Below are 21601 nucleotides of genomic sequence, written 5' to 3'. Positions count from 1 at the left end.
CACAGTTTCTGTGGTTAGGAATCTGGGCACAGCATAGGTGTATCCTTTGCTTAGGGTCTTGCCCAGATGCAGGCTCAGTGAGGAGCTGTGGTTTCATCAGAGTCTTGACTAGGGAAAGCCTCATTTCCACACTCCTTCAGGTTCTTGGCAGAATTCATCTGTTGGGAATCTGGATGGTAAGATGGGCTGTCCGGTCCTAGAGGTCACCCCAGCCCCTTGCCATGTGGCCATCTCAAACCATTGCAGCTTCTTTACACCCAGTAAGGGAGTCTCTCTCCGCTTCAGCCTGAAAAGATAGAATCTTATATAATGTAACCTGGTCAAGGGAGTGACATCCCATCACCTTTGCCATATACAGTTGGTCAGAAGCAAGTTACAGGTTCCATGCTTAAGGCGAAAGGATTATACAAGGGCATGAGTCACTGGGAGTCACCCTTGGGTGTGACTGCCATGCTAGTTGAATGAGTATAAAGAGTGATAGTTAAATGAGCCCCTCTGAGCCTGGAAGCAGAGCTGAGTGGCAGATGGCAGGGACCTGCTCAATAACTTTGCAGGGACTAGCATGAGGACATGGATGACATCCAGTACTCGTGTGTGTGAAACTGTGTACACTAACTAACAGGTCAGAGAATCCTGATCCAAAATGATCTGCAGAGGCTGAAACAGTAAAGAGATGCCAACAAAATGAAATAGATGGGGGAGACATGAAAATCCCCACTTGTAGATAGAGAAGACCAAACAGGAATGTTGATGTGGGGGGCATGACTTAGAGGAAGTGTGCATGAAAAGCATCGGGCGTTTTAGTAGACTGTAAAGCAACTCAATGTGTCTGCCAGGGAAGATCATATGATCTTTTGCTGTATTAATAAAAACATGATATCCAAAATGAGGGAAGTGATACTTCCTCCTTTTAGCATGGCAGAACCACTCCCAGAGGATAGTGTGTATGTTGGGGAGTCCGATCAACAGGGGATGCTCACAGACCAGCATGCTCAGAAAAATTGGACCAGGGTGATGGGGTCTAGAAACCATGTGCTGTGAAGAAGGATTGAAGAACCTGGAACTTTAACCTATAGGAGAGATTGCTTAGTGGGGAATAAGGCAGCTGTTTATAACTATTCAAAAGGCTGTCATGTGGAAGAGATTTTAAATGACATCTGAGGCACTCCAGAGGGTGAAACAAAGACTAGTGGGTACTCATTAAAGGAAAATAAGTTTTAGTTTTTATATAGTGTTCCTTATAAAAATTGCTGTTGCTTGAAAATATAATGGGTTCTGTGAACCGTGTGTGTGCCCCAGCTATAGAGGGGCTGGACAATGCCTGTCAGAGGTACTATAGGTGAGAGTCATACTCTGAATAAAGAATGGGCTTTCACACGGCCAGACAGTTCTTCAGTGCTTGACTTATTTGTTACCTATATTTATTATTTTTTTCCCCCTATTCCTTCTCGACTGAGATTCAGAATGAGGAGAAATCTCAGCAGACAAATAAGTGCTTTCTAATTGTCTCTTAAAGTTGTAATACCCTCAACAATCCTAACATGGTATTCTGGATAGTTTCTAGCTATAAATGTCTTTGGAGATGTCATTTCCTTGGAGAAGGGGGGCTACAGTCCATGGGGTCGTAAAGAGTTGGCCACGACTTAGCAACCAAACAACAATAATAAATGACAATAAATAGATTAACAATATCTAGATTCAGATATTTATTAACAATAAATAGATTCAGAGCCTGGCTTTAAGTGAGTTAATGTTTCCGTTGTTCTGATTATTTTTATCAACTGAAGTTAAGTATGAGTGTAATGAGGGCTTTTCATGAATTACTCCTGTGACACCCACTCTGTAAAGCAGGTGCTCAAAAACTCATTGCCAGTTATACATAAGGAAACTAAGCCTTCGAGGGCTTTAAGGAACTTGCTTAAGTTTACAGAAATGATAAGTAGCTAAACGGGATCTAAGCCCAGACTATCTGGTGCAAAGCTTGTGATGCAAACCCCATAGATAATCACAGAAAATACATGCCCTCCCTCCTGGCCACCCCAGGGGAGCCTATGAGGGCAAGGAGATGGCATTTCATTCTAAGTGTGAGAGGGAGTTTTAAGGAAGGTGGTGACATGACCTGATTTATAGTTTTGAAAGGTAATCCTGGGTGCTGGGGGAAGAACAGATAACCAGGAAGTGATCCTGGAGGCAGTGGTCCAATGAGGGGTGATGGACCCATTGTGGGTGACTTGGGATGGATGGTAGCAGCATGCATGACCAAAGTGGGTCTTCTTGGTCAGGAGGAATCCTGAAGAGAGAATCAAGGGCAGCCCTGCCCTTCCCCAGACAATAGTCCTAACTGGCCTTTTGTGGCCACGCCCGCAGGGTGAGGAACGCATGGGCTGGAGGTGCTGTGAATGTTCAGAGCCCACCAGATCCCTTCTTGATCACATTTGGTGTGCAAGACTCTGGATTTCCCTCCCCAAAGTGTCCCAAGCCCAAAGGGGCCGCCCAGAGGCACCGGTACATTGATGGAATGGAGTGCTGTGGGCAGAAACTGGACACGGGATCAGGCCAGCTGTGAGGAGCTGGACAAGGCTCATAGATGGATCACACATGAGCAGGGGGGAGGAATGGGCATCTCCCAAGTACTTAGCTTGAGCAACAAGGTGGTTGCTGGGAAAGATTGAGGGCAAGAGAAGAAGTGGGTGACAGAGGTTGAGATGGTTGGATGGCATCACCGACTTAATGGACATGAGTTTGAGTAAACTCTGGGAGTTGGTGATGGACAGGGAGGCCTGGCATGCTGCAGTCCATGGGGTCACAAAGAGTCGGACACGGCGGAGCAGGTGAACAACGACGACAACGAGGTGAATGGCGGTACTGACCAGGAGACGCAGAAAGAAAGGCCTGTTTAGACGTATTAAGTGGGAGATGTCTCTTAGGATGGGATTTCTGGCTCTGTCTCTGAAAGACCCCAGAGCTAGGTTTCTGAATGGTATCTTCTTTTTCTCGTTTGCTTTCCCATTTACTTTTTTTTTGTAATTAAATTCATTTTAATTGAAGGATAATTGCTCTACAGTATTGTATTGGTTTCTGCCAAACATCAGCATGAATCAGCCATAGGTATGCCTACGTCCCCTCCCTCTTGGACCTCCCTCCCCATCCCACCCCTCTAGGTTGTTACGGAGCCTCAGTTTGAGTTCCTGAGTCAAACAGCAAATTCCCATTGGCTATCTATTTTACATATGCTAATGTGTTTGTTCCCATGTTATTCTCTCCTTACATCCCACTAACATTCATGCTTGGTCTGTTCATTAGCTGTGCTTTCTATGAGTTGACCTGAGAAACTTCTCAAGCCAAGACACCCCCTTTCTATTTAATCTGTTCAACTTCCTCCAGGACGGGAATGCCCACCAGCGATTCCAAGAGAACCAGAGGCTTGGGAAAGGGATCCAGCTTCCAAATTCCAATGGTTCCTCCCACACTTCATCTCTGGCACCTTTCCCTCTTTCTCTGTACCAGATCTCACCCCCGGGGATGAGGGAGAGATGGGATGGAGCAGGAAGGAGCAGGGTGGGGTTAATATCAGCCTAGGTTAGGTTTGCCTCTGCAAGATTCAGAATACCCTGATGCTTTCCAGGAAATTCTTGGTGACTCGCAGTCCAAAAACCCTAATGCTTCTGGCACAGTTCAGCCACGGCAAACGTGTGCCTCATTAGGAACTGAAACGTGAAGCTGATGGATCAGATGGCTGAGCAAGGTGATCATTTGGAACTAGATATGAAGTCATGTACTGAATCCTGGAGAAGACTCTTGAGAGTTCCATGGAAGCAAGATCAAACCAGTCAATCCTAAAGGAAATCAACCCTGAATATTCATTGGAAGGACTGATGCTGAAGCTGAAGCTTCAATACTTTGGCCACGTTATGCAAAGAGCTGACTCATTGAAAAAGACCCTGACTCTGGGAAAGACTGAGGGCAGGAGGAGAAGGGGGTGACAAAGGATTAGATGGTTGGGTGGCATCACCGACTCAATGGACATGAGTTTGAGCAAACTCAAGGAGATAGTGGAGGACAGGGAAGCCTGGCATGCTGAAGTCCATGGGGTTGCAAAGAGTCAGAGACAACTGAGCAAGTGAACAACAAAATTGAATCCTGACAACAATGATCTCTATCTCCATAAACACCGGAACCTTATGAAAGGCTTATTTTTTTTGTTGCAAATAATGTAATGTTTTTTATCCTAATTTGGCACATGGAAGACTTCATAAAACACACTCTTAGGCAGCAAGTTCACCTCACACCCTAAGCTACTCCTGCAATACATGTAGGCGTAAATCACATCCCCCTAGTACAACCAGACAGTTCTCTGCACCTGCTCTTCTGGGAGGACCATGAGTTTTAGTGATGAGAACAAGAGCTCTAGAGCCAGAGAGTCCTGGAGATGAGTACCAAGTATCTGTCTACCTATTACAGTTATAAGGATTTAATGAGATAATGTAAATAAAACAGTGCAGTGCCTGGCAGAGGTTTAGCCAATATTCATACCCAAGTGTGAGTATGTTCGGTTCCTGTCCGAGTTTTTCCCTCTGCTGTAGCCCCAGCCAGTATATCACCGTGGAAGACAACATTCATGTCCACAAAGAACACAGTTGTACCGACGCGGGCTTTAAGGTTGATGAGAGTTCAGAAGTTCTTACTGCTGGCTTCCCGGTGCCCAGCCCTGGAGAGGAATCAGACTGGGTGCCGCCAGTCTCTGACTTTCACTCATTTTTGATCCACGTTATATATTTATTTTTGGCTCTGCTGGGGGCTACTCTTGCGTTATGGTGCACAGGCTTCTCATCCCAGTGACTTCTCTTGTTGCAGCACTCAGACCCTAGGACAAGTGGGCTCAGTAGTTGTGGCACAAAAGGGCTTAATTGCTCCGGGGAGTGTGGGATCTCCCTAGATCAGGGATCGAACCCACGTCCCCTGCAGTTGGCAGGTGGATTTTTAACCACTGGACCACCAAGGAAATCCTGATCCACGTTTATTGAGTGCAGCATTCGAAGGCATTGAAGCACACCGTAGCCAGTTGGTGAGAAACAGTGGCTTAAATATATCCTCCTCTGTGGACAAACAGCTTCCGTGGCTTTCCAGATGTCTGACTATCTTGAACATGAGGTCAAGAATCAAATTATTCTTTAAAACGATTGCCAAATATCCTGTCTTAAATTTCCTTTTAATTTGTATATCCCTTTTCACCTAAGCACAGCAGAACGACTTTTTCATATGTGGGTGTTAAATAAATGTGACTCATTTCACTGCATGAGAAGAAAAATATGTCAGATGAGATTACTATTTTTCTGTATCTTCCAACCTGACCACTTGTGGTTCTAAAATAAAAGTCTCCACGAGGTTGAGTGGCAGTAAGGATTAAAGTGGTTTCTCTATTTTCCGTTAGGCATGAGCAGTTTTTTGGAAAACAAGTTGTAAAGTTATTTCAGGGGTATGACACAGGGCTTGACCCTTCTCAAAGCCTGCAGCTTGGTGGCCAAAGCAGCAACAGCACAATATTAAAGTCTCCTATCCTCTTTAAGATGTTTGTTTAAAGGATTCTGGTGTTTAAGGCTCCTGGCTCTGGAGCCTAGAAGCCTGGGGAGGACGTTTTGCTGGCAGTGCAAACACAGCTGTTCTGAGTTCTGGTCTTGGTCACATACGAGCATTTCTGGAGCCTTCATTCAACAGCTTTACCAGCAACATGGTATCCTGGCATTTCAGAGTCCCAAGTCACGGGAGCTGCCTGGTGGTTCAGTGGTTAGGACTCCACGGGACATGGATTCAATCTCTGGTCAGGGAACTAAGATTGCACAAGCCACATGGCAAAAAAAAAAATCCCAAGCTAGGCAGCCAACCACATGGCCTCGAAAGCAAATCTCCAGTTTGCTGTTCTGTACAGGACATCATGTCTGCCCCACATGTAGCATCACCATTTTCTTGACTCTGAATTCAAGTTATTGCATGGGCTCATGAATATTGTCTTGTCATTTATTTCAGAGTTTTCACTTTTAAGGCACTATCAGTGGCTTATATTTTATTTCATTTTATTTTGACTTTAACAGCTGCACCCTCCCCCCAAAAAAAGATTCAAGTAATACCTAAAATCCTAGGATCATCCAGATGCCAAAAGCAATACTGGCATCCCAGGTGCTAGAGGAAGATATACCCCTTGCATTCATGATCAGCTTTGTAGGAGGAGCCAGTCCTGACTTTTGAAATGGTTTTAGCTCTTTTTCTTAGTGATTTTTAAAAAGAAATAAATAGCAAATATCTAGGTCTTAAGGAGTGAGCAAAGTATTGTCTTAATGAGCCAAGTATATGAATGAATGAATCCCTGAGTACAGGGCACACGAGTATGTTTTCACATAGTCCAGTGTTTTGAAGGCAGAATTCCAGCCTCTGGCTCTAGCTCTGTGATATTTTCCCAAGGCTGGGGCAGCTGCGGATGAAGACGTGGGTCCTAGCAGTGTGCCTGCTAGGAGTTTATCCACAGCCATGAATGTAAAACATTATATTAAACTTTTTAATGTAACAGAGAACGTGTGTGTTTTTTTAATTGGAGGATAATTGCTTTACAAAGTTGTGGTGGTCGCCCCTCTTGAGCCTCCCTCCCACCCTCACCCCACCTCTCTAGGTTGTCACAGAGTGTCAGGCTGGGCTCCCTGTGTTATAAAGCAGCTTCCCACTAGCTATGTATTTTATACGTGGTAATTTACATATTTCAGTACTATTCTTTCAATTCATCCCACCCTCTCCTTTCCCAGTTCTGTCTGTTCTCCACGTCTGTATCTCCATTCCTGCCCTGCAAATAGGTTCATCAAGACCCTTGTGCTAGACTCCATATATAAGGGTTGGTATATGATATTTGTTTTTCTCTGACTTACTTCACTCTGTATGACAGGCCCTAGGTTCATCTACTTCAGTTCAACTGACGCAAATTCATTCCTTTTTATGGTTGAGTAACATTCCATCATATTATATATATGTACCACATCTTCTTTATGCATTCATCAATTGATAGACATTTAGGTTGCTTCCAGGTCCTGGCTATCGTAAATAGTGCTGCAGTGAACATTGGGATACATGTGTCTCTTTGAATATACAGATAATCTACTTGTGATGGATGTAGTGCTTCATATGAAAAATTCAGTTTTTATCCTAATCCAGCTAGGAAATCCATCACAAGTAGGATTTTAGACTTTACCCAAGGCAAAAACTTGCATCTCCTCCCAATATTTTATTCCCTTCCTTCTCAACATCTGGAAATTAGTATCAGTTGGTATTTTGTGTTGACTGTGAGGTCTGCATTTTTATGCCATTATTAAAATAAGCCATGATTCTTTGTGGAGGGGGTGAGGATATTCAAGTGTAACTTTAGTTCAGAGAGAAATAGCCAAACACCATATACTACCCAATCCCAGAAAGAAAGAAGATTCATGAAAAGCTGTCACCCCAGGTAAAGAAGGTCTTGGATTCATGTCAGGAGGGGAAGAGAGAATCATATGTCTTTGGAATTCTGTTGGCAACCAGAGGAGGGTGTTCTGGAAGAAATACAACTCTCTGCCACATGGGTCTGTCGGAACATTCAGAACAGGGAGACAGGCCCTGGAATGGGCACTATTTCCTGGGCATGGGTGAACTCATTTCCCATAACTTGCGAGTACAACACCAACCCCAGTCATGCATGATAGAGCAACACTGGTTGTTGGCAAATCCATAAAGAGAATAAAGAATTTCTAAAGCACTTGAATTTCCCAACAGATCTTCCTCATTATTTGGATTTCTTAAGGTCAAACATAGAATATGAACAAAACAGAAGTAGTTGTGTGGGGGGGGGGGTTACTTTTATTTTTGCCTTTATTCCAAATAAATTAGATTTCTGTTTGTTTTGGCCTATTGTCAGTATTGTTCCACTAGAACCTTCCATCATGCTGCATGCGTTACGGAGGAACACACAGGCCACCTTCCCCACTAATAATCTCTGAGACATCGTTTCTCAACTACACAAAGGAGCTAAGTTACCTTTTTAAAGGAGATCCATCTGGCACTGAAAACTCACCCTCTGGCTTTCCTAAATGGCTAGGCTGTTTAATGAGCCTCCTCAGGTTAAACAGGAAAAAAAAAAATCAAATTATGGATAAAAGATCACAGGATCAGTTCAGAAGTATGAGTAGAGTTGGGAGGACATCTCCCCATGGCCACTCTGTACTGGCAGCCGGGGTCAACCTGATACAGAGATTAAGTGGAGGTGAATTCTTAGAATGAGGTGAAGGTCACCAGGCAGGACACTGTTACCCTATAATCTCTCCCTTCTAGTCTCTGCTGGACCCAAAATGTTAGCACTAATGCAACGGGCTTTCTATTTTTTTTTATATATAAAAATTTATTTATGTATTTTTGGCTGTGCTGGGTCTTTGTTGCTGTGAGGGCTTTCTCTAGTTGCGGCCAGCAAGGGCTACCCTTCCTTGCTGTGTGCAGGCTTCTCATTGCAGTGGCTTCTCGTGTTGCAGAGCATAGGCTCTAGGGCATGTGGGCTCAGTAGTTGTGGTTCCCAGGCTCTAGAGCACAGGCTTAGTAGTTGTGATGCATGGGCTTAGTTGCTCCCCAGCATGTGGGATCTTCCAGGACCAGGGATCGAATCTGTATCTGCCACATTAGCAGGTGGATTATTTACCACCAGGGAAGCCTGCAATGGGCTTTTTGACCCATGAGGCACATTGATTTGACAAACACTTGCTGGATAATGACTGTGGCCTGTATTCTAGCTACTAGATGGGGAAGGGTCCTCGAAGAAGAAGCAAGGACTAAACATCACAGAAGGAGGGAAAACTTCCACCTGGTGTGACCTGGGAGGATTACATGGTGGGTGAGCAGGAATTTTCCAGATGGATATGGGCAGATGGAATTCTGAGAGAAGAAATTTGCACAAGTGCAGAGGAGGATGAATCACACGTGAGACCAGGTTATGGAACCTTAACACCAGAGGACCAAGAGGGTCTTCTGGGGCGAGTGGGATCCAGAGCTGAGTGTAAGGAAGACAAATGTGTGAAAGATGCAGAGTGAGATGCATGGAGACGGATCAGGTAGGAAGAGCAGTTGAGAGGTAACCGTAAAAATCTACCAGAAAGACAGAGGGGACAGGGGTGAGAGAGGAAGAGAGAACAGCGGCAGGAGGATGGTGATGAGATGTCTGTGATGATGCAGTGGGATAAGAGGTGACGGGAGGAGGGCATGAACAGCAGAGATGACAAGATCACTGTAGATACACCAGGTTGGAGATGCTGGCTGGACATCCCAGAGAAAATGGACCATCCATTAATGGGATGGAGATGAGGAGCCAGAGGCCTGGAGAGCTGATGGTAAGGAGGAGCCAACAGGAGCAGATGGACAAAAGTCAGTAAGATGGATTCAGGAAGAAGGTGTTTCACCCCAAAGTCTCTGACTTACGGGGCAGATAACCCTAAAAGGAACGCATTGAAGCCAGCACTAGCATTAGCGTGTGCTAGTTCGGCATAAACTCACAGCTCCGTAGAGGGTCCGGCCTGAAAGTCCAGGGGCAATGTCATGGGTAGGCTCAAGGAAGCAAAGCTGAGCCCAGGACCTAGGCTTCTGCAGAGGGAGGGCAGAGATGGAGGGCTGGCCGTGGCCGTGGATGGTGTGTGGATGCAGTGATGTCCACTAGGGTCTGGGGTGGAGGGAACAGAGATCCCCCTACTGAGGTGGGAAAGGCTGCTTCACCGTTCTATCCTGACCAGCCAGTGGGGAGGTGTGCTGGTGGAGGGGGACAGGGAAAACTGAGTGTGGGAGTCCCACCAATCCTGCCTCTCCCCCGCACTTCGGTCCTTCCAGCCTCCAAGGCTCTGAGCTTCCATCCAGAGAATGGGTGTGGAGCCCTTATACTTATCCCTGTAGAATAGCGAGACCTCAGATGCTCTAAGATTCCAGGCAGCGGAATATTTGAGCACAGTGTCCTCCACGATGTGTTCATTTCAACACGAGAAGCCCTGAATTCCTGCCCCAGCTTCTCCCCCTGATGGTAACTGGACCTATCTTACTCCCATGCGTGTGCTATGTCAGTCGCCCAGTCATGTCCAACTCTTTGTGACCCCATGGACTGTAGCCTGGCAGGCTCCTCTGTCCATGGGATTCCCCAGGCAAGAATACTGGAGTGGGTTGCCATTCCCTTCTCCAGGGGATCTTCCTGACCCAGGGATTGAACCCAGGTCTCCTGCATTGCAGGTGGATTCTTTACCACTAGTGCCACCTGGGAAGCCCCATTGCCCTGGGTAGATCTGTCTTGAGTTGCTCAGTGACTCTGAACAAACAGCTTTGTGTCTCTGGCCCTGCATGTCCTCAGATGTGCTGTGGGGATCCTATGCCATAGACGAAGGTCACGTGATACACTGTATGTGAAGGTACCTCACCCTGTCATTTTCATACAAATCCTGGTTGTGATGTATTGTGTGATGTCGATGTTACTCTTGAGAACTCAGAGAAAACAGGACAACCCCACGTTAAGTGAACCGCCTTTTGGAGCAAGGAGAGATGAGCAGGTATTTGCTTCCCTTTCCCCAAACCCCTCCCTGCCTTTTTAAGGGGGAACTGCTTTTTCCTCCTTTGGAGGAAAACGATTTTTTTCCCTCCCTTGCCAGTGAAATGCTGCACCTATTTCTTTCTCTAGTCTACCTTCCCTGTGTACTGTGCTTAGGCACTCAGTTGTGTCTGACTCTTTGCAACTCCATGGACTGTAGCCCGCCAGGCTCCTCTGTCCATGGGGATTCTCCAGGCAAGAATACTGGAGTGGGTTGCCATGCCCCCCTCCAGGGGATCTTCCCAACCCAGGTCTCCTGTATTGCAGGTGGATTTTTACAGTCTGAGCCACCAGGGAAGCCCAAAACCTATTTGCATTATTAGACGCATTTGATGCACTGTTTGCATCACTGGGAAAAATGAAACTGGTCCTCCTCAGCTGGCCCTGAGAGCACCCCCAACAGAGACCTCCCGTCCCGGTGAGCTGGTCCATAGTGAGGCCTGGCCCTGAGGACCTCCGTGTTCCCACAGCACCATTGGAGGGACAGGGGCACCGCAGCGGAGGAGCAGAGAGGAGAGGCCAGGCTGGTGCGATGGGGGAATTACAGGACAGAGTCCCTCAACACTCCATGGCATCTTTTTAGTCCAATTCAACCCCTTACCCCACACCTTACATGGTGCTTGTCATACAATAAGTAGTTAATAAATATTCATCAGATCGATGGAATGAGGAGGAAATAAGAGAGAGGTCATCTCAAGGAAATGCAACCCACTCCAGTATTCTTGCCTGGAGAATCCCATGGACAGAGGAGCCTGGTGGGCTACAGTCCTTGGGGTTGCTGCTGCTGCTGCTAAGTTGCTTCAGTTGTGTCCAACTCTGTGCAACCCCATAGACAGCAGCCCACCAGGCTCCACCGTCCCTGGGATTCTCCAGGCAAGAACACTGGAGTGGGTTGCCATTTCCTTCTCCAATGCATGAAAGTGAAGTCTCTCAGTCGGGTCCGACTCTTCGCGACCTCATGGACTGCAGCCTACCAGGCTCCTCCGTCCATGGGATTTTCCAAGCAAGAGTACTGGAGTGGGGTGCCATTGCCTTCTCTGGTCCTTGGGGTTGCAAAGACTCAAACATGACTGAGCACACACGCATGCACACACAGACACACACACACACACACACACACACAGCTATCCTAACCCACACAGCCTTCCTGCTGGTGAAAAAATGGTCCCAGATGACCAGAGGTGTCCTGGATTTCATGCTTATGCCTTTTGTCTTCTTTTTATGTTTCAGGTCCTCCTGGTCCCAGGGGTCCGAAAGGTGACCGAGGACAGCAGGGACCCCCAGGCCCCACCGGCAACAAGGGGCAGAAAGGAGAGAAGGGGGAGCCGGGCCCACCTGGCCCAGCCGGTGAGAGGGGCCCAATCGGGCCGATTGGCCCCCCTGGAGAGCGCGGCAGCAAGGGCTCCAAAGGCCTGCAAGGCTCCAAAGGCTCCCGAGGGTCCCCTGGGAAGCCCGGCCCCCAGGGCCCCAGTGGGGACCCAGGTCCCCCCGGCCCACCGGGCAAGGATGGACTCCCAGGCCCCCAGGGCCCCCCTGGCTTCCAGGGACTGCAGGGCACTGTGGGGGAGCCTGGGGTGCCCGGGCCACGGGGGCTGCCAGGCCTCCCTGGGGTGCCAGGCATGCCAGGTATCAAGGGTCTCCCTGGCCCCCCGGGCCCCGCAGGGGCGGCAGTGCCCCTGGCCCTTAAGACCGAGCCGACCACAGCGCCTGAGAACAACGGTGAGTCTGAGCCCCTCACACCCAGGATGGGGGTGCTCCCCGTGTTCGCCCCACACACCCAATCTTATTAGCAGTGAAGGCATCACACAGGGTGGGCCTCAGCCCTTGTTGCTCGCCTGGCCCCTCGCCAGGCAGCATCCTTCAGGCATGTGTGTTTATCCCTAAACAGCATCAGCCCTTCTAGTGCTTGTTTATCATTAGCTAAGTCAGGTCCTCTGGGACAAACTGGTCCCAGACGTTGAATTCAGGAAAATCTGAGGCTGGCCACCCCAGAGCCGTCCCTGTCTTCATTCTCTGCCTTTCACCTGGGGATGGTCGACCTTTGGTTAACGTGCAGATGGAACTTTCTGTTCCTGAAGCCAGCTTGCATTTCTTTTTGAGAAGGTATTATGGCACCTTCTCATCCTTTGATAATGAAAGCTTTGGGTTTGCAACCAAGCCTATCTTTCTCCCCTTGGACCCACAGCCGATTCCACTTGGTTTCCTGCAGTCCCCTTTAGTTGCATTTCTTCTGTGAGCCTAGCTCTCCCAGCCTCTTGTTTACAGGTTCTATGTGATCCCAGGCTGATGGGATCACACTGTGCTGCTTGTTATTTCCGTGTCTGTTACTTCTGTCATTGTAAAGACTAATCCAGACACAAAGGCCCACTTAAGTGGTTTTAACCACCGTGTGCCCTGCAGGCCACCTACTTCCTCAGACTGGTCTTGGCCCCTAGAATGTTCGGGAACATCAGTCACAGACTCAGCACATGGGCACTGGGGAAGCCGGGCTGTGGCTATGCCTCCTAAAGGCATAGTGTTTTCAGCGTGTATGTGTTTTCATCGGCATTTTTAAACTTTGCATTCCTAGGCTGCCTGCCTCACTGGAAGAAATTTGCAAACAAATGCTACTTTTTTTCGTCTGAGAGAGACTTTTTTGCGAATGCGAAACTTTTCTGCGAAAGCATGTCTTCACATCTCGTTTTCATAAACACAGAAGAGGAGCAGGTACGTGTGTGGCATTCTTAGGGTTGGAGAAAACTGTAATTTAAGGATCGCTGACATCTGGAAAGTGCATGCTTACTAAGGATTCAAAGATACCATAAATTCATAGTCACAGAAACACCGAGGGCCACATGATTGAGATTTGGGCTTTATCCAGGGACAGAAAGCATTCATGGCATGGGGATTGGGTCCTTGTGCTCGCATCTGGAAGCTCTTGCTTTATCAAGCCTGGAGCTGTGTGGCTTTTCCCAGTGACTATTGAAAGAGCGGGAAGCCTGAAGGTCAGTACAAGTCTCCTATGGAGAGGCAGAGAGCCCTGAGCACTGGAGGGGTGGGGCCGAATGCCAGGGTCCAGACAGGTGGCCTCAACAGGGTCAGGAAGGGCATATATGGTCCTGGGGCAGAGCCCACACATGATAACCACTCATTTGGTCCCTAATGTGTTCCAGGCATTTTCTCCTATAAACCTCACCACACCCCAGGAGCCTGTGGGTAATATTATCCCCATCTTACAGACAGGAAAACTGAGGCCCCACAAAATTTGAATGATTAATACATGAGACAAGTAAATGCAGAGCTGAGACTGAAACTGAGGTCCATCCAGCGACACCACCAGTGCTTTCTGTTTAATGCCGCACTGTTTCGGGGGCCTCCTTCCTTTCTCCTGCATGTCTCCGGCAGACAGGACCCTGAAAACGGATGCTTCTGCAGTAATTGACTGGAAATGAGCATCCAGAAGACAGTGGTCAGGCTCCTGGGCCTGATCCCAGCTCAACCACTTGTCACCTTTATTAGGTTGGTGGTTGTAATGGCTCGAAGACATGTTATGTGTGACACTGGAGTGGGACCCGGCCAGGAGGAAGAGCCTGATGGTGCCGTGGCTGTTACTGTTACCCCTCAGAGGGAGGGGTTGTGGGAGGGGTGGAGCCTGGTGGGATGCATGAGTGGTCTGGATAGTTTAGGAGTATCGCTTATAATATAAGAGGAAAACATGTCAAAGCCCTCCCCTCCCCCCTGCCCACCACCAAAAAAAAAAAAAAAACCCAGGGCCAAACAAGTGCAATAAAAAGAGGACAGCAAAAGCAGTGCACAAGTTATGACAAGCATCCTCTTTGAAAGTGTCCCTCATTTCTAAATATTGAAAGCCCCCCAAACATCTGTTCAAGAAATAGTGACGCACCATCTATGATTTTATTTTCCAGCAATGGATCAAAAAGCAGATGGTGGCGAAAGAGAACTACTGGATTGGCCTCACGGACTTGCAGCGGGAGAATGAATGGAGGTGGCTGGATGGGACATTTCTGGAGTACGAGTGAGTCTCAGAGACGTCCGCTGGCCTGTGTTTCTTTCTGAACAACCTTCTGTCCAGCGCAGTCCTCACACTCAGCCTCTGAGTGCCAGCTGCATGTTTATTTCCATGGAGGGAAATCAATATGGGGTAAAAGTCAGGTTTTTTTCCTCTTCTCATGGAGTGAATTTTTCTTCATTTCTACTAAGAAAACAAACAAACAAACAAACACACAGACTCATAAAACCACCCAGGGTGGTATAGTAGAGAGATGGCTATGCGTGCTCTTTAAGTGCCGCCACAAAAGCCAAGGAAGCCCGGCTCCCCCAGTTCAGTCGAGCTCCCCAGATGTGTTTCCAACATGGGCAGGGCGCTCTCTTCAGGATGACACTGTTGGTGTCCCAGCCCTCACTGGGCTTCTGGCCAGAGTGTGGTCAAGTTGATGACTCCCCTACACACAGAAAGTTCAAGTGCACTTGTGGGACGACCATCTCCCGCAGGTTTGAAGAGTCCCTGTAAATCCAGTGTGACCTAGTTCTGTAAAGGCAGCAACAGAGAAAGGAAGCAGTTCATAGAACCTTCTCAAAGCTCCCAGGGACACAGAAATTTCCATGCGCCTTACCGGACCCCAGCGTCCACTCCTGCCCTCATCCCACCCCAGGGTCTGAAGAGGATGAAATTGCGCCTGTTTCCATTTCACCTCTTCATCCTCCTCTTGCTTTCCCTCCAGTGGATGTGGAAATGTGAAGCTGTGCCACACACACTGTACCAAATAGGGCAGAATTTATAAAAACCCACCTGTGAACACCTTTCCTTTGCTGGAGACAGAAGACATGTCCTACAGAGGCTCAAGCAGGCGTGTGGGCATCTTGGCTTCAGGACTGTGTCCTGAGCTGCAGTAGCCGCAGCATCCTTGGACCCCGGAGAGGAGAGATTGAGTGTGTTTCTGGTCCAGGACAATGTCACGGGCATCAGGGCTGGAGCAGTCGTGGTCACGGACAAGAAGATGGGCTCAAGGGATGGAGGGGCCGGGTAGAGTTTCTGTGTGTGTGTGTGTATGTGTGTGTGCACACACGCATGCATGTACCTGTGTGTGGGGGTAGACAGGCTTCTTTATGCTTTTAAATCCTCTATGTGACAAGCATGATCAGAGGATATAGATGGAAACCAGAGTAAGGCCATTTCTTTTAAAGGATTTTTTTAAGCATTTATTTATTTGGCTGCATCAGGTCTTAGCTGCATCATGGGGGCTCAGTAGCCAGTGGGCTTAGTTGTTCCATGCCTTGTGGAATCTTAGTTCCCCAACTAGGGATCGAAGCCACAGTCCCTGCATTGCAAGGTGAATTCTTAGCCACTGGCCCACTAGGGAATCAACCACCCAGGCCATTTCTTTTAGAATGGCAACCAAACATTGAGGTGGAACATTTGAAGATTTGGGGTCAGCTCCAAAGGTGAGCCTCAGACTGCCCCCAGGACAAACGGATATCTCTTTCCTGGCTCAGCAGACCGCCAGTCTGCTCCCTGCACACCCTTCCTCGGTGGGAGGAAGCCACACCACATCCTGGCCCCCGGAAACGTGGCTGACACCCAAGGAGGGCGTCCATCGCGGCAAGGATACGCTTCAGGAGACTCAAAGCAGTTGTGAGAGTTGTCATCTACAATCAGAGCAGTGGAGGGACTTCCCTGGTGGTCCAGTGGCTACCACACTGTACTCCGAATGCAGGGGACCCAGGTTCAATCCCTGGTCAGGGAACTAGATCCCACATGCTACAAGTAAAGAGTTCACATGTGCCGCAACTAAAAGATGAAAAAAAGAAACAAAAGATTCCATATACCTCAGTTAAAACCAGATTCAGTCAAATAAATAGATAAATAATATTTTTAAACAAATAAAATCAGAGCAGTGGAAGTGGGGAGGGGAGGCCTCAGTTCAAACCTGATGCAAAGAAATAGATAAATTTAAAAAATAAAATCAGAGCGGTGACAGTTGGGACAGGAGGCAGAGACTACTAAGGGAAAGATAAATGTGTCACTTTGACAGTCAAGAGTATGGATCATTTTTTAAAGGAGTCAGCAGAGAGCTAAAGAAAAAAAATATTTCTGTCTTTGTGCCAGTACCATACTGTCTTGATGACTGTGGCTTTGCAGTAGAGTCTGAAGTCAGGCAGGTTGATACCTCCAGTTCCATTCTTCTTTCTCAAGATTATTTTGGCTATTCGAGGTTTTTTGTATTTCCATACAAATTGTGAAATTCTTTGGTCTAGTTCTGTGAAAAATACCGTTGGTAGCTTGATAGGGATTGCATTGAATCTATAGACTGCTTTGGGTAGAATAGCCATTTTGACCAATGGAACAGAATAGAAAAGCCCAGAGATAAATCCACGAACCTATGGACACCTTATCTTTGACAAAGGAGGCAAGGATATACAATGGAAAAAAGACAACCTCTTTAACAAGTGGTGCTGGGAAAACTGGTCAACCACTTGTAAAAGAATGAAACTAGAACACTTTCTAACACCATACACAAAAATAAACTCAAAATGGATTAAAGATCTAAATGTAAGACCAGAAACTATAAAACTCCTAGAGGAGAACATAGGCAAAACACTCTCCGACATAAATCACAGCAAGATCCTCTATGACCCACCTCCCAGAATATTGGAAATAAAAGCAAAACTAAACAAATGGGACCTAATGAAACTTAAAAGCTTTTGCACTACAAAGGAAACTATAAGTAAGGTGAAAAGACAGCCCTCAGATTGGGAGAAAATAATAGCAAATGAAGAAACAGACAAAGGATTAATCTCAAAAATATACAAGCAACTCCTGCAGCTCAATTCCAGAAAAATAAATGACCCAATCAAAAAATGGGCCAAAGAACTAAACAGACATTTCTCCAAAGAAGACATACAGATGGCTAACAAACACATGAAAAGATGCTCAACATCACTCATTATTAGAGAAATGCAAATCAAAACCACAATGAGGTACCATTACACGCCAGTCAGGATGGCTGCTATCCAAAGTCTACAAGCAATAAATGCTGGAGAGGGTGTGGAGAAAAGGGAACCCTCTTACACTGTTGGTGGGAATGCAAACTAGTACAGCCACTATGGAAAACAGTGTGGAGATTTCTTAAAAAACTGGAAATAGAACTGCCATAACCCAGCAATCCCACTTCTGGGCATACACACTGAGGAAACCAGATCTGAAAGAGACACGTGCACCCCAATGTTCATCGCAGCACTGTTTATAATAGCCAGGACATGGAAGCAACCTAGATGCCCATCAGCAGATGAATGGATAAGGAAGCTGTGGTACATATACACCATGGAATATTACTCAGCCATTAAAAAGAATTCATTTGAACCAGTCTAATGAGATGGATGAAGCTGGAGCCCATTATACAGAGTGAAGTAAGCCAGAAAGATAAAGAACATTACAGCATACTAACACATATATATGGAATTTAGAAAGGTGTTAACGATAACCCTATATGCAAAACAGAAAAAGAGACACAGATGTACAGAACAGACTTTTGAACTCTGTGGAGAAGGTGAGGGTGGGATATTTCAAAAAGAACAGCATGTATACTATCTATGGTGAAACAGATCACCAGCCCAGGTGGGATGCATGAGACAAGTGCTCCGGCCTGGTGCACTGGGAAGACCCAGAGGAATCGGGTGGAGAGGGAGGTGGGAGGGGCGATCGGGATGGGGAATAAGTGTAAATCTATGGCTGATTCATATCAATGTATGACAAAACCCACTGAAATGTTGTGAAGTAATTAGCCTCCAACTAATAAAAAATTAAAAAAAAAAAAAAAGAAAAAAGAAAAAAAATAACTTCAGTCTTCTCCACTTTTTTCACAGTCATAAATGCAAAAAAAAAAAAAGGTCTGGGTTAGACTCACTGAGAAATTCAATCTGAAGCCCTCCTCTAAGCACAAATTGGGTTGGCCCACGTGGAATGGATTGAGCAGGAACAGTAGCACCCCTGCCAGCTCTCCCAGGGTGGAATTTTCTCCTGTCTCCCAGGCTCCAGCAGGAAGTACTGATTGGGGTGACAGCCCAGCTCTGGTACCTGGGACAGGAAAGAATCACATCACCAGACACCTTCGGGGCGCTCTGTTCCCAGCCACAACTGCACAGCACCGCAGCCAGAGCCCAGACTCTGCTTCTTGTTTCCCACCCAGAGGAACGCATAGACGTAAAAATCCCTGGGATCAGATTTTAAAAGCAAGAATAAATTAGGCAGGCATATTATGAGGCCTCAATAGCCGAAGGCTAATTGAACTTGCCATATAATAATAAACACGCCACAAACGAGAAAAAGAGCCAGTGCAGCAAGGGAAGGGAGTATCTGCCCTGGAGTTCACCAGGTCTGGGTTCCAGGCCTTCAGCCAGCACTCAGCAGCTACGCGACCCTGTGTAAGTTACCCAACCACGTGAACCTCCATGCCCTCAGGTGACGTGCAGGTGACGGAAGCACCGACATCGGTATTGTAAACATTCTATGAGATGATACATATCAAGCAACAATGACAGTGAGCCCATGGGAAGTGCTGAAGAAATGCTATCTGCTAGTGTTCATATTATTACTCCTATTACTTGTCTAAGGCAGAACGCCAAAGAATTGATGCCTTGGAACTGTGGTGCTGCAGAAGACTCCTGAAAGTCCCTTGGACAGCAAGGTGATCAAACCAGTCAATCCTAAAGGAAAGAAGCCCTGAATTCTCGTTGGAAGGACTGATGCTGAAGCTGAAGCTCCAATAGTTTGGTCATCTGATGCCAACAGTTGACTCACTGGAAAAGTCTCTGATACTGGGAAAGACTGAGGGCAGAAGGAGAAGAGGGCATCAGAGGATGAGATGGCTGGGTGGCATCACCAATGCAACGGACCTGAATTTGGGCAAACTTCGGGAGATGATGAAGGACAGGGAGGCCTGGCGTGCTGCAGTGCATGGGGTCACAAAGAGTCAGACACAACTGGGACTGAACAATAACACCTCCTGTTGTCATCGCCATCATCATTTTCTTGTCGTTCAGTTGCTAAGTTGTGTCCCGACTCTTTTGTGACCCTATAGACTGTAGCCCGCCAGGCTTCTCTGTCCATGGGATTTCCCAGGTATCTCCCAACACAAGGTACCCAACACAGGTACCTCTCCACGTACTCAGACTCACCTGCACCCTCCTCCTCTTTGCTTCTGCGGCCTCCATGCACGGTCCATCACTTCCCTTTCCCCTGCCATACACACTGGTTTCTGGACCTGGCCCCTCCCCATGCCTCACCCAGGTTACAGAAGAAATCAGTCTCCCTACTTTGCTCTTACCCTTTCTCCCCCTCTGAAATTGTTTCAGGCTGTTGGGGGTACTATTAAGGAGGAAAGAAAAAATGGATGAAAGGCTCTCTCCTCTGTCTCTTGCCCCTACTTGAATTTTTATACTGAGAGCTGGTTGAGGAAGATGGTGCTGGAGTAATCAGACAAAAAGCAACAGTGACATGGATTGGATGCTGAAAGCTTAAGGTACACGTGGACTTGAACAAAGGTTTATTTCCAGCAAAACATACAACCTGATTCACTGACTATGAATACTGGGGCAAGAGAAGCAATCGGTGATGTCTCAGGATGGTGCCTAGGAACAGGTTTCCAAGTGCTTTGGGTCCACCTACCAATGCACTTCCAAGAGAAAGACTGGAGAGCTGACCCATGTTGCCAAGATTTTATTTGTCAACTAAGGACATGGGTTTTAAAAATCACCTACTGGGACTTCCCCAGCGGTTCAGTGGCCAAGACTTCCAGTACAGGGGGCATGGATTTAATCCCTGGTTGGGGAGCTAAGCTCCCACATGCCACAGTGCAGCCAAAAAGACAAAAATCGCCTATCAACAAATCTCAGCACAAAAACAACAAAAACAAGATCAAAAAAGACAGTTGGCCATCACCCATACATACACACAGAGTTGTCCTCATTTTTCTCTTTTCACAACAGACCTGTGAGAACTTCATGGTACCAGTCCCCTGGCTGGACATTGGGATCCACTGGCCCATGGACTCATGATAACATTCAGTGAATTATCCTGGAGTGTCCACCATGACCCAGCCCCTGTGCCATCCCGGAGAATCTTTTCTAGAGTTTTGGGCACAGTATGAGTGAGAGATACTGTTCCACTCACGTAAAAATAGTCTGATTTTCAGGACCCTGTCACAATCAAGAAGACGGACACCTTGACCCTAAATGTGCATATGGTGAAGAGAAGGGCTTCAAATGAGCTTTCAATGCTCTCTTCTCATTAATTAATAGAACCAAGTAGACAGAAAAACCGAGAGGAATGTAGCAGACACTATCAACTAACTTCCCCAGTGGCTCAATTGGTACAGAATCGCCTGCAATACTGGAGACCACCTGTAATGAGGGGACCCGGGTTTGATCCTTGGGTTCGATCCCTGGGTCGGGAAGATCCCCTGGCGAAGGAAATGGTAACCCACTCCATTTCTTCCCTGAGAAATCCTGTGGACCAAAGGAGCCTGTCAGGCTACAGTCTATGGGGTTGCAAGAGTCGGACACAACTTAGGGACTAAACCAACCAACCAATCAACTAACTTGACTTCATTGATATTTATGGAAACTTTCACCCAACAGCCACAAATACACATTCTTTTCAGGTGCATATGGTACATTCACCAAGATCGTCAAGTAAGTGCTGGGTCATCAAACAAGTCTCCAAAAATTAAAAAGCACTGGAAGGGAAACTTTGGCTTCATTTTATGCCATAATCACTCACTCTTCATGCTTCATGTTTCTATCAGAGTGACTCTGGCTTTGGCCACTAGAGAGAAACCTCTATAGCAGGAGAAAATTCAATAGCAAAGAAATGCTACTCGCTACTAAGATTTTCCTGTTTTGAGGCCAGGCTCTTACCAGAAGAATTTTCTCAGCCCTGAAGCCTCCATCAATCTTGCGGCTGATGAGAAAGTACTAAGTTGTGTG

The 21601-nt window shown here is 47.0% G+C and overlaps 1 protein-coding gene, 1 long non-coding RNA gene and 1 other non-coding gene across 5 annotated transcripts in view; 2 read left to right on the top strand and 1 right to left on the bottom strand.

Annotated features, from left to right (window-relative positions):
- Positions 1–21601, top strand: part of COLEC12 (collectin subfamily member 12) — a 179948-nt gene that overhangs the window by 151959 nt on the left and 6388 nt on the right. Inside the window, exons 6-8 of the mRNA XM_043443901.1 lie at positions 11849–12337; positions 13188–13324; positions 14524–14633. Of these exons, the coding sequence (XP_043299836.1) occupies positions 11849–12337; positions 13188–13324; positions 14524–14633 (736 nt within the window). The remainder of the gene's footprint in view (positions 1–11848; positions 12338–13187; positions 13325–14523; positions 14634–21601) is intronic.
- Positions 16290–16362, top strand: TRNAR-CCG. The gene has a single exon. It is a non-coding gene; the product is annotated as a tRNA-Arg (tRNA).
- The window catches only part of LOC122425481, a 34463-nt gene continuing 31318 nt past the window's right edge, over positions 18457–21601 (bottom strand). For all 3 annotated transcript variants that reach the window (XR_006264866.1, XR_006264864.1, XR_006264865.1), the window contains one exon: positions 18457–18692. This is a non-coding gene — a long non-coding RNA (uncharacterized LOC122425481). The remainder of the gene's footprint in view (positions 18693–21601) is intronic.

The sequence above is a fragment of the Cervus canadensis genome, chromosome 23, assembly GCF_019320065.1.
Source record: "Cervus canadensis isolate Bull #8, Minnesota chromosome 23, ASM1932006v1, whole genome shotgun sequence".
NCBI classification, from domain to species: domain Eukaryota; kingdom Metazoa; phylum Chordata; class Mammalia; order Artiodactyla; family Cervidae; genus Cervus; species Cervus canadensis.
Note: the sequence above shows the minus strand (reverse complement) of the source record. Positions and strands in the feature narration are given on the sequence as shown.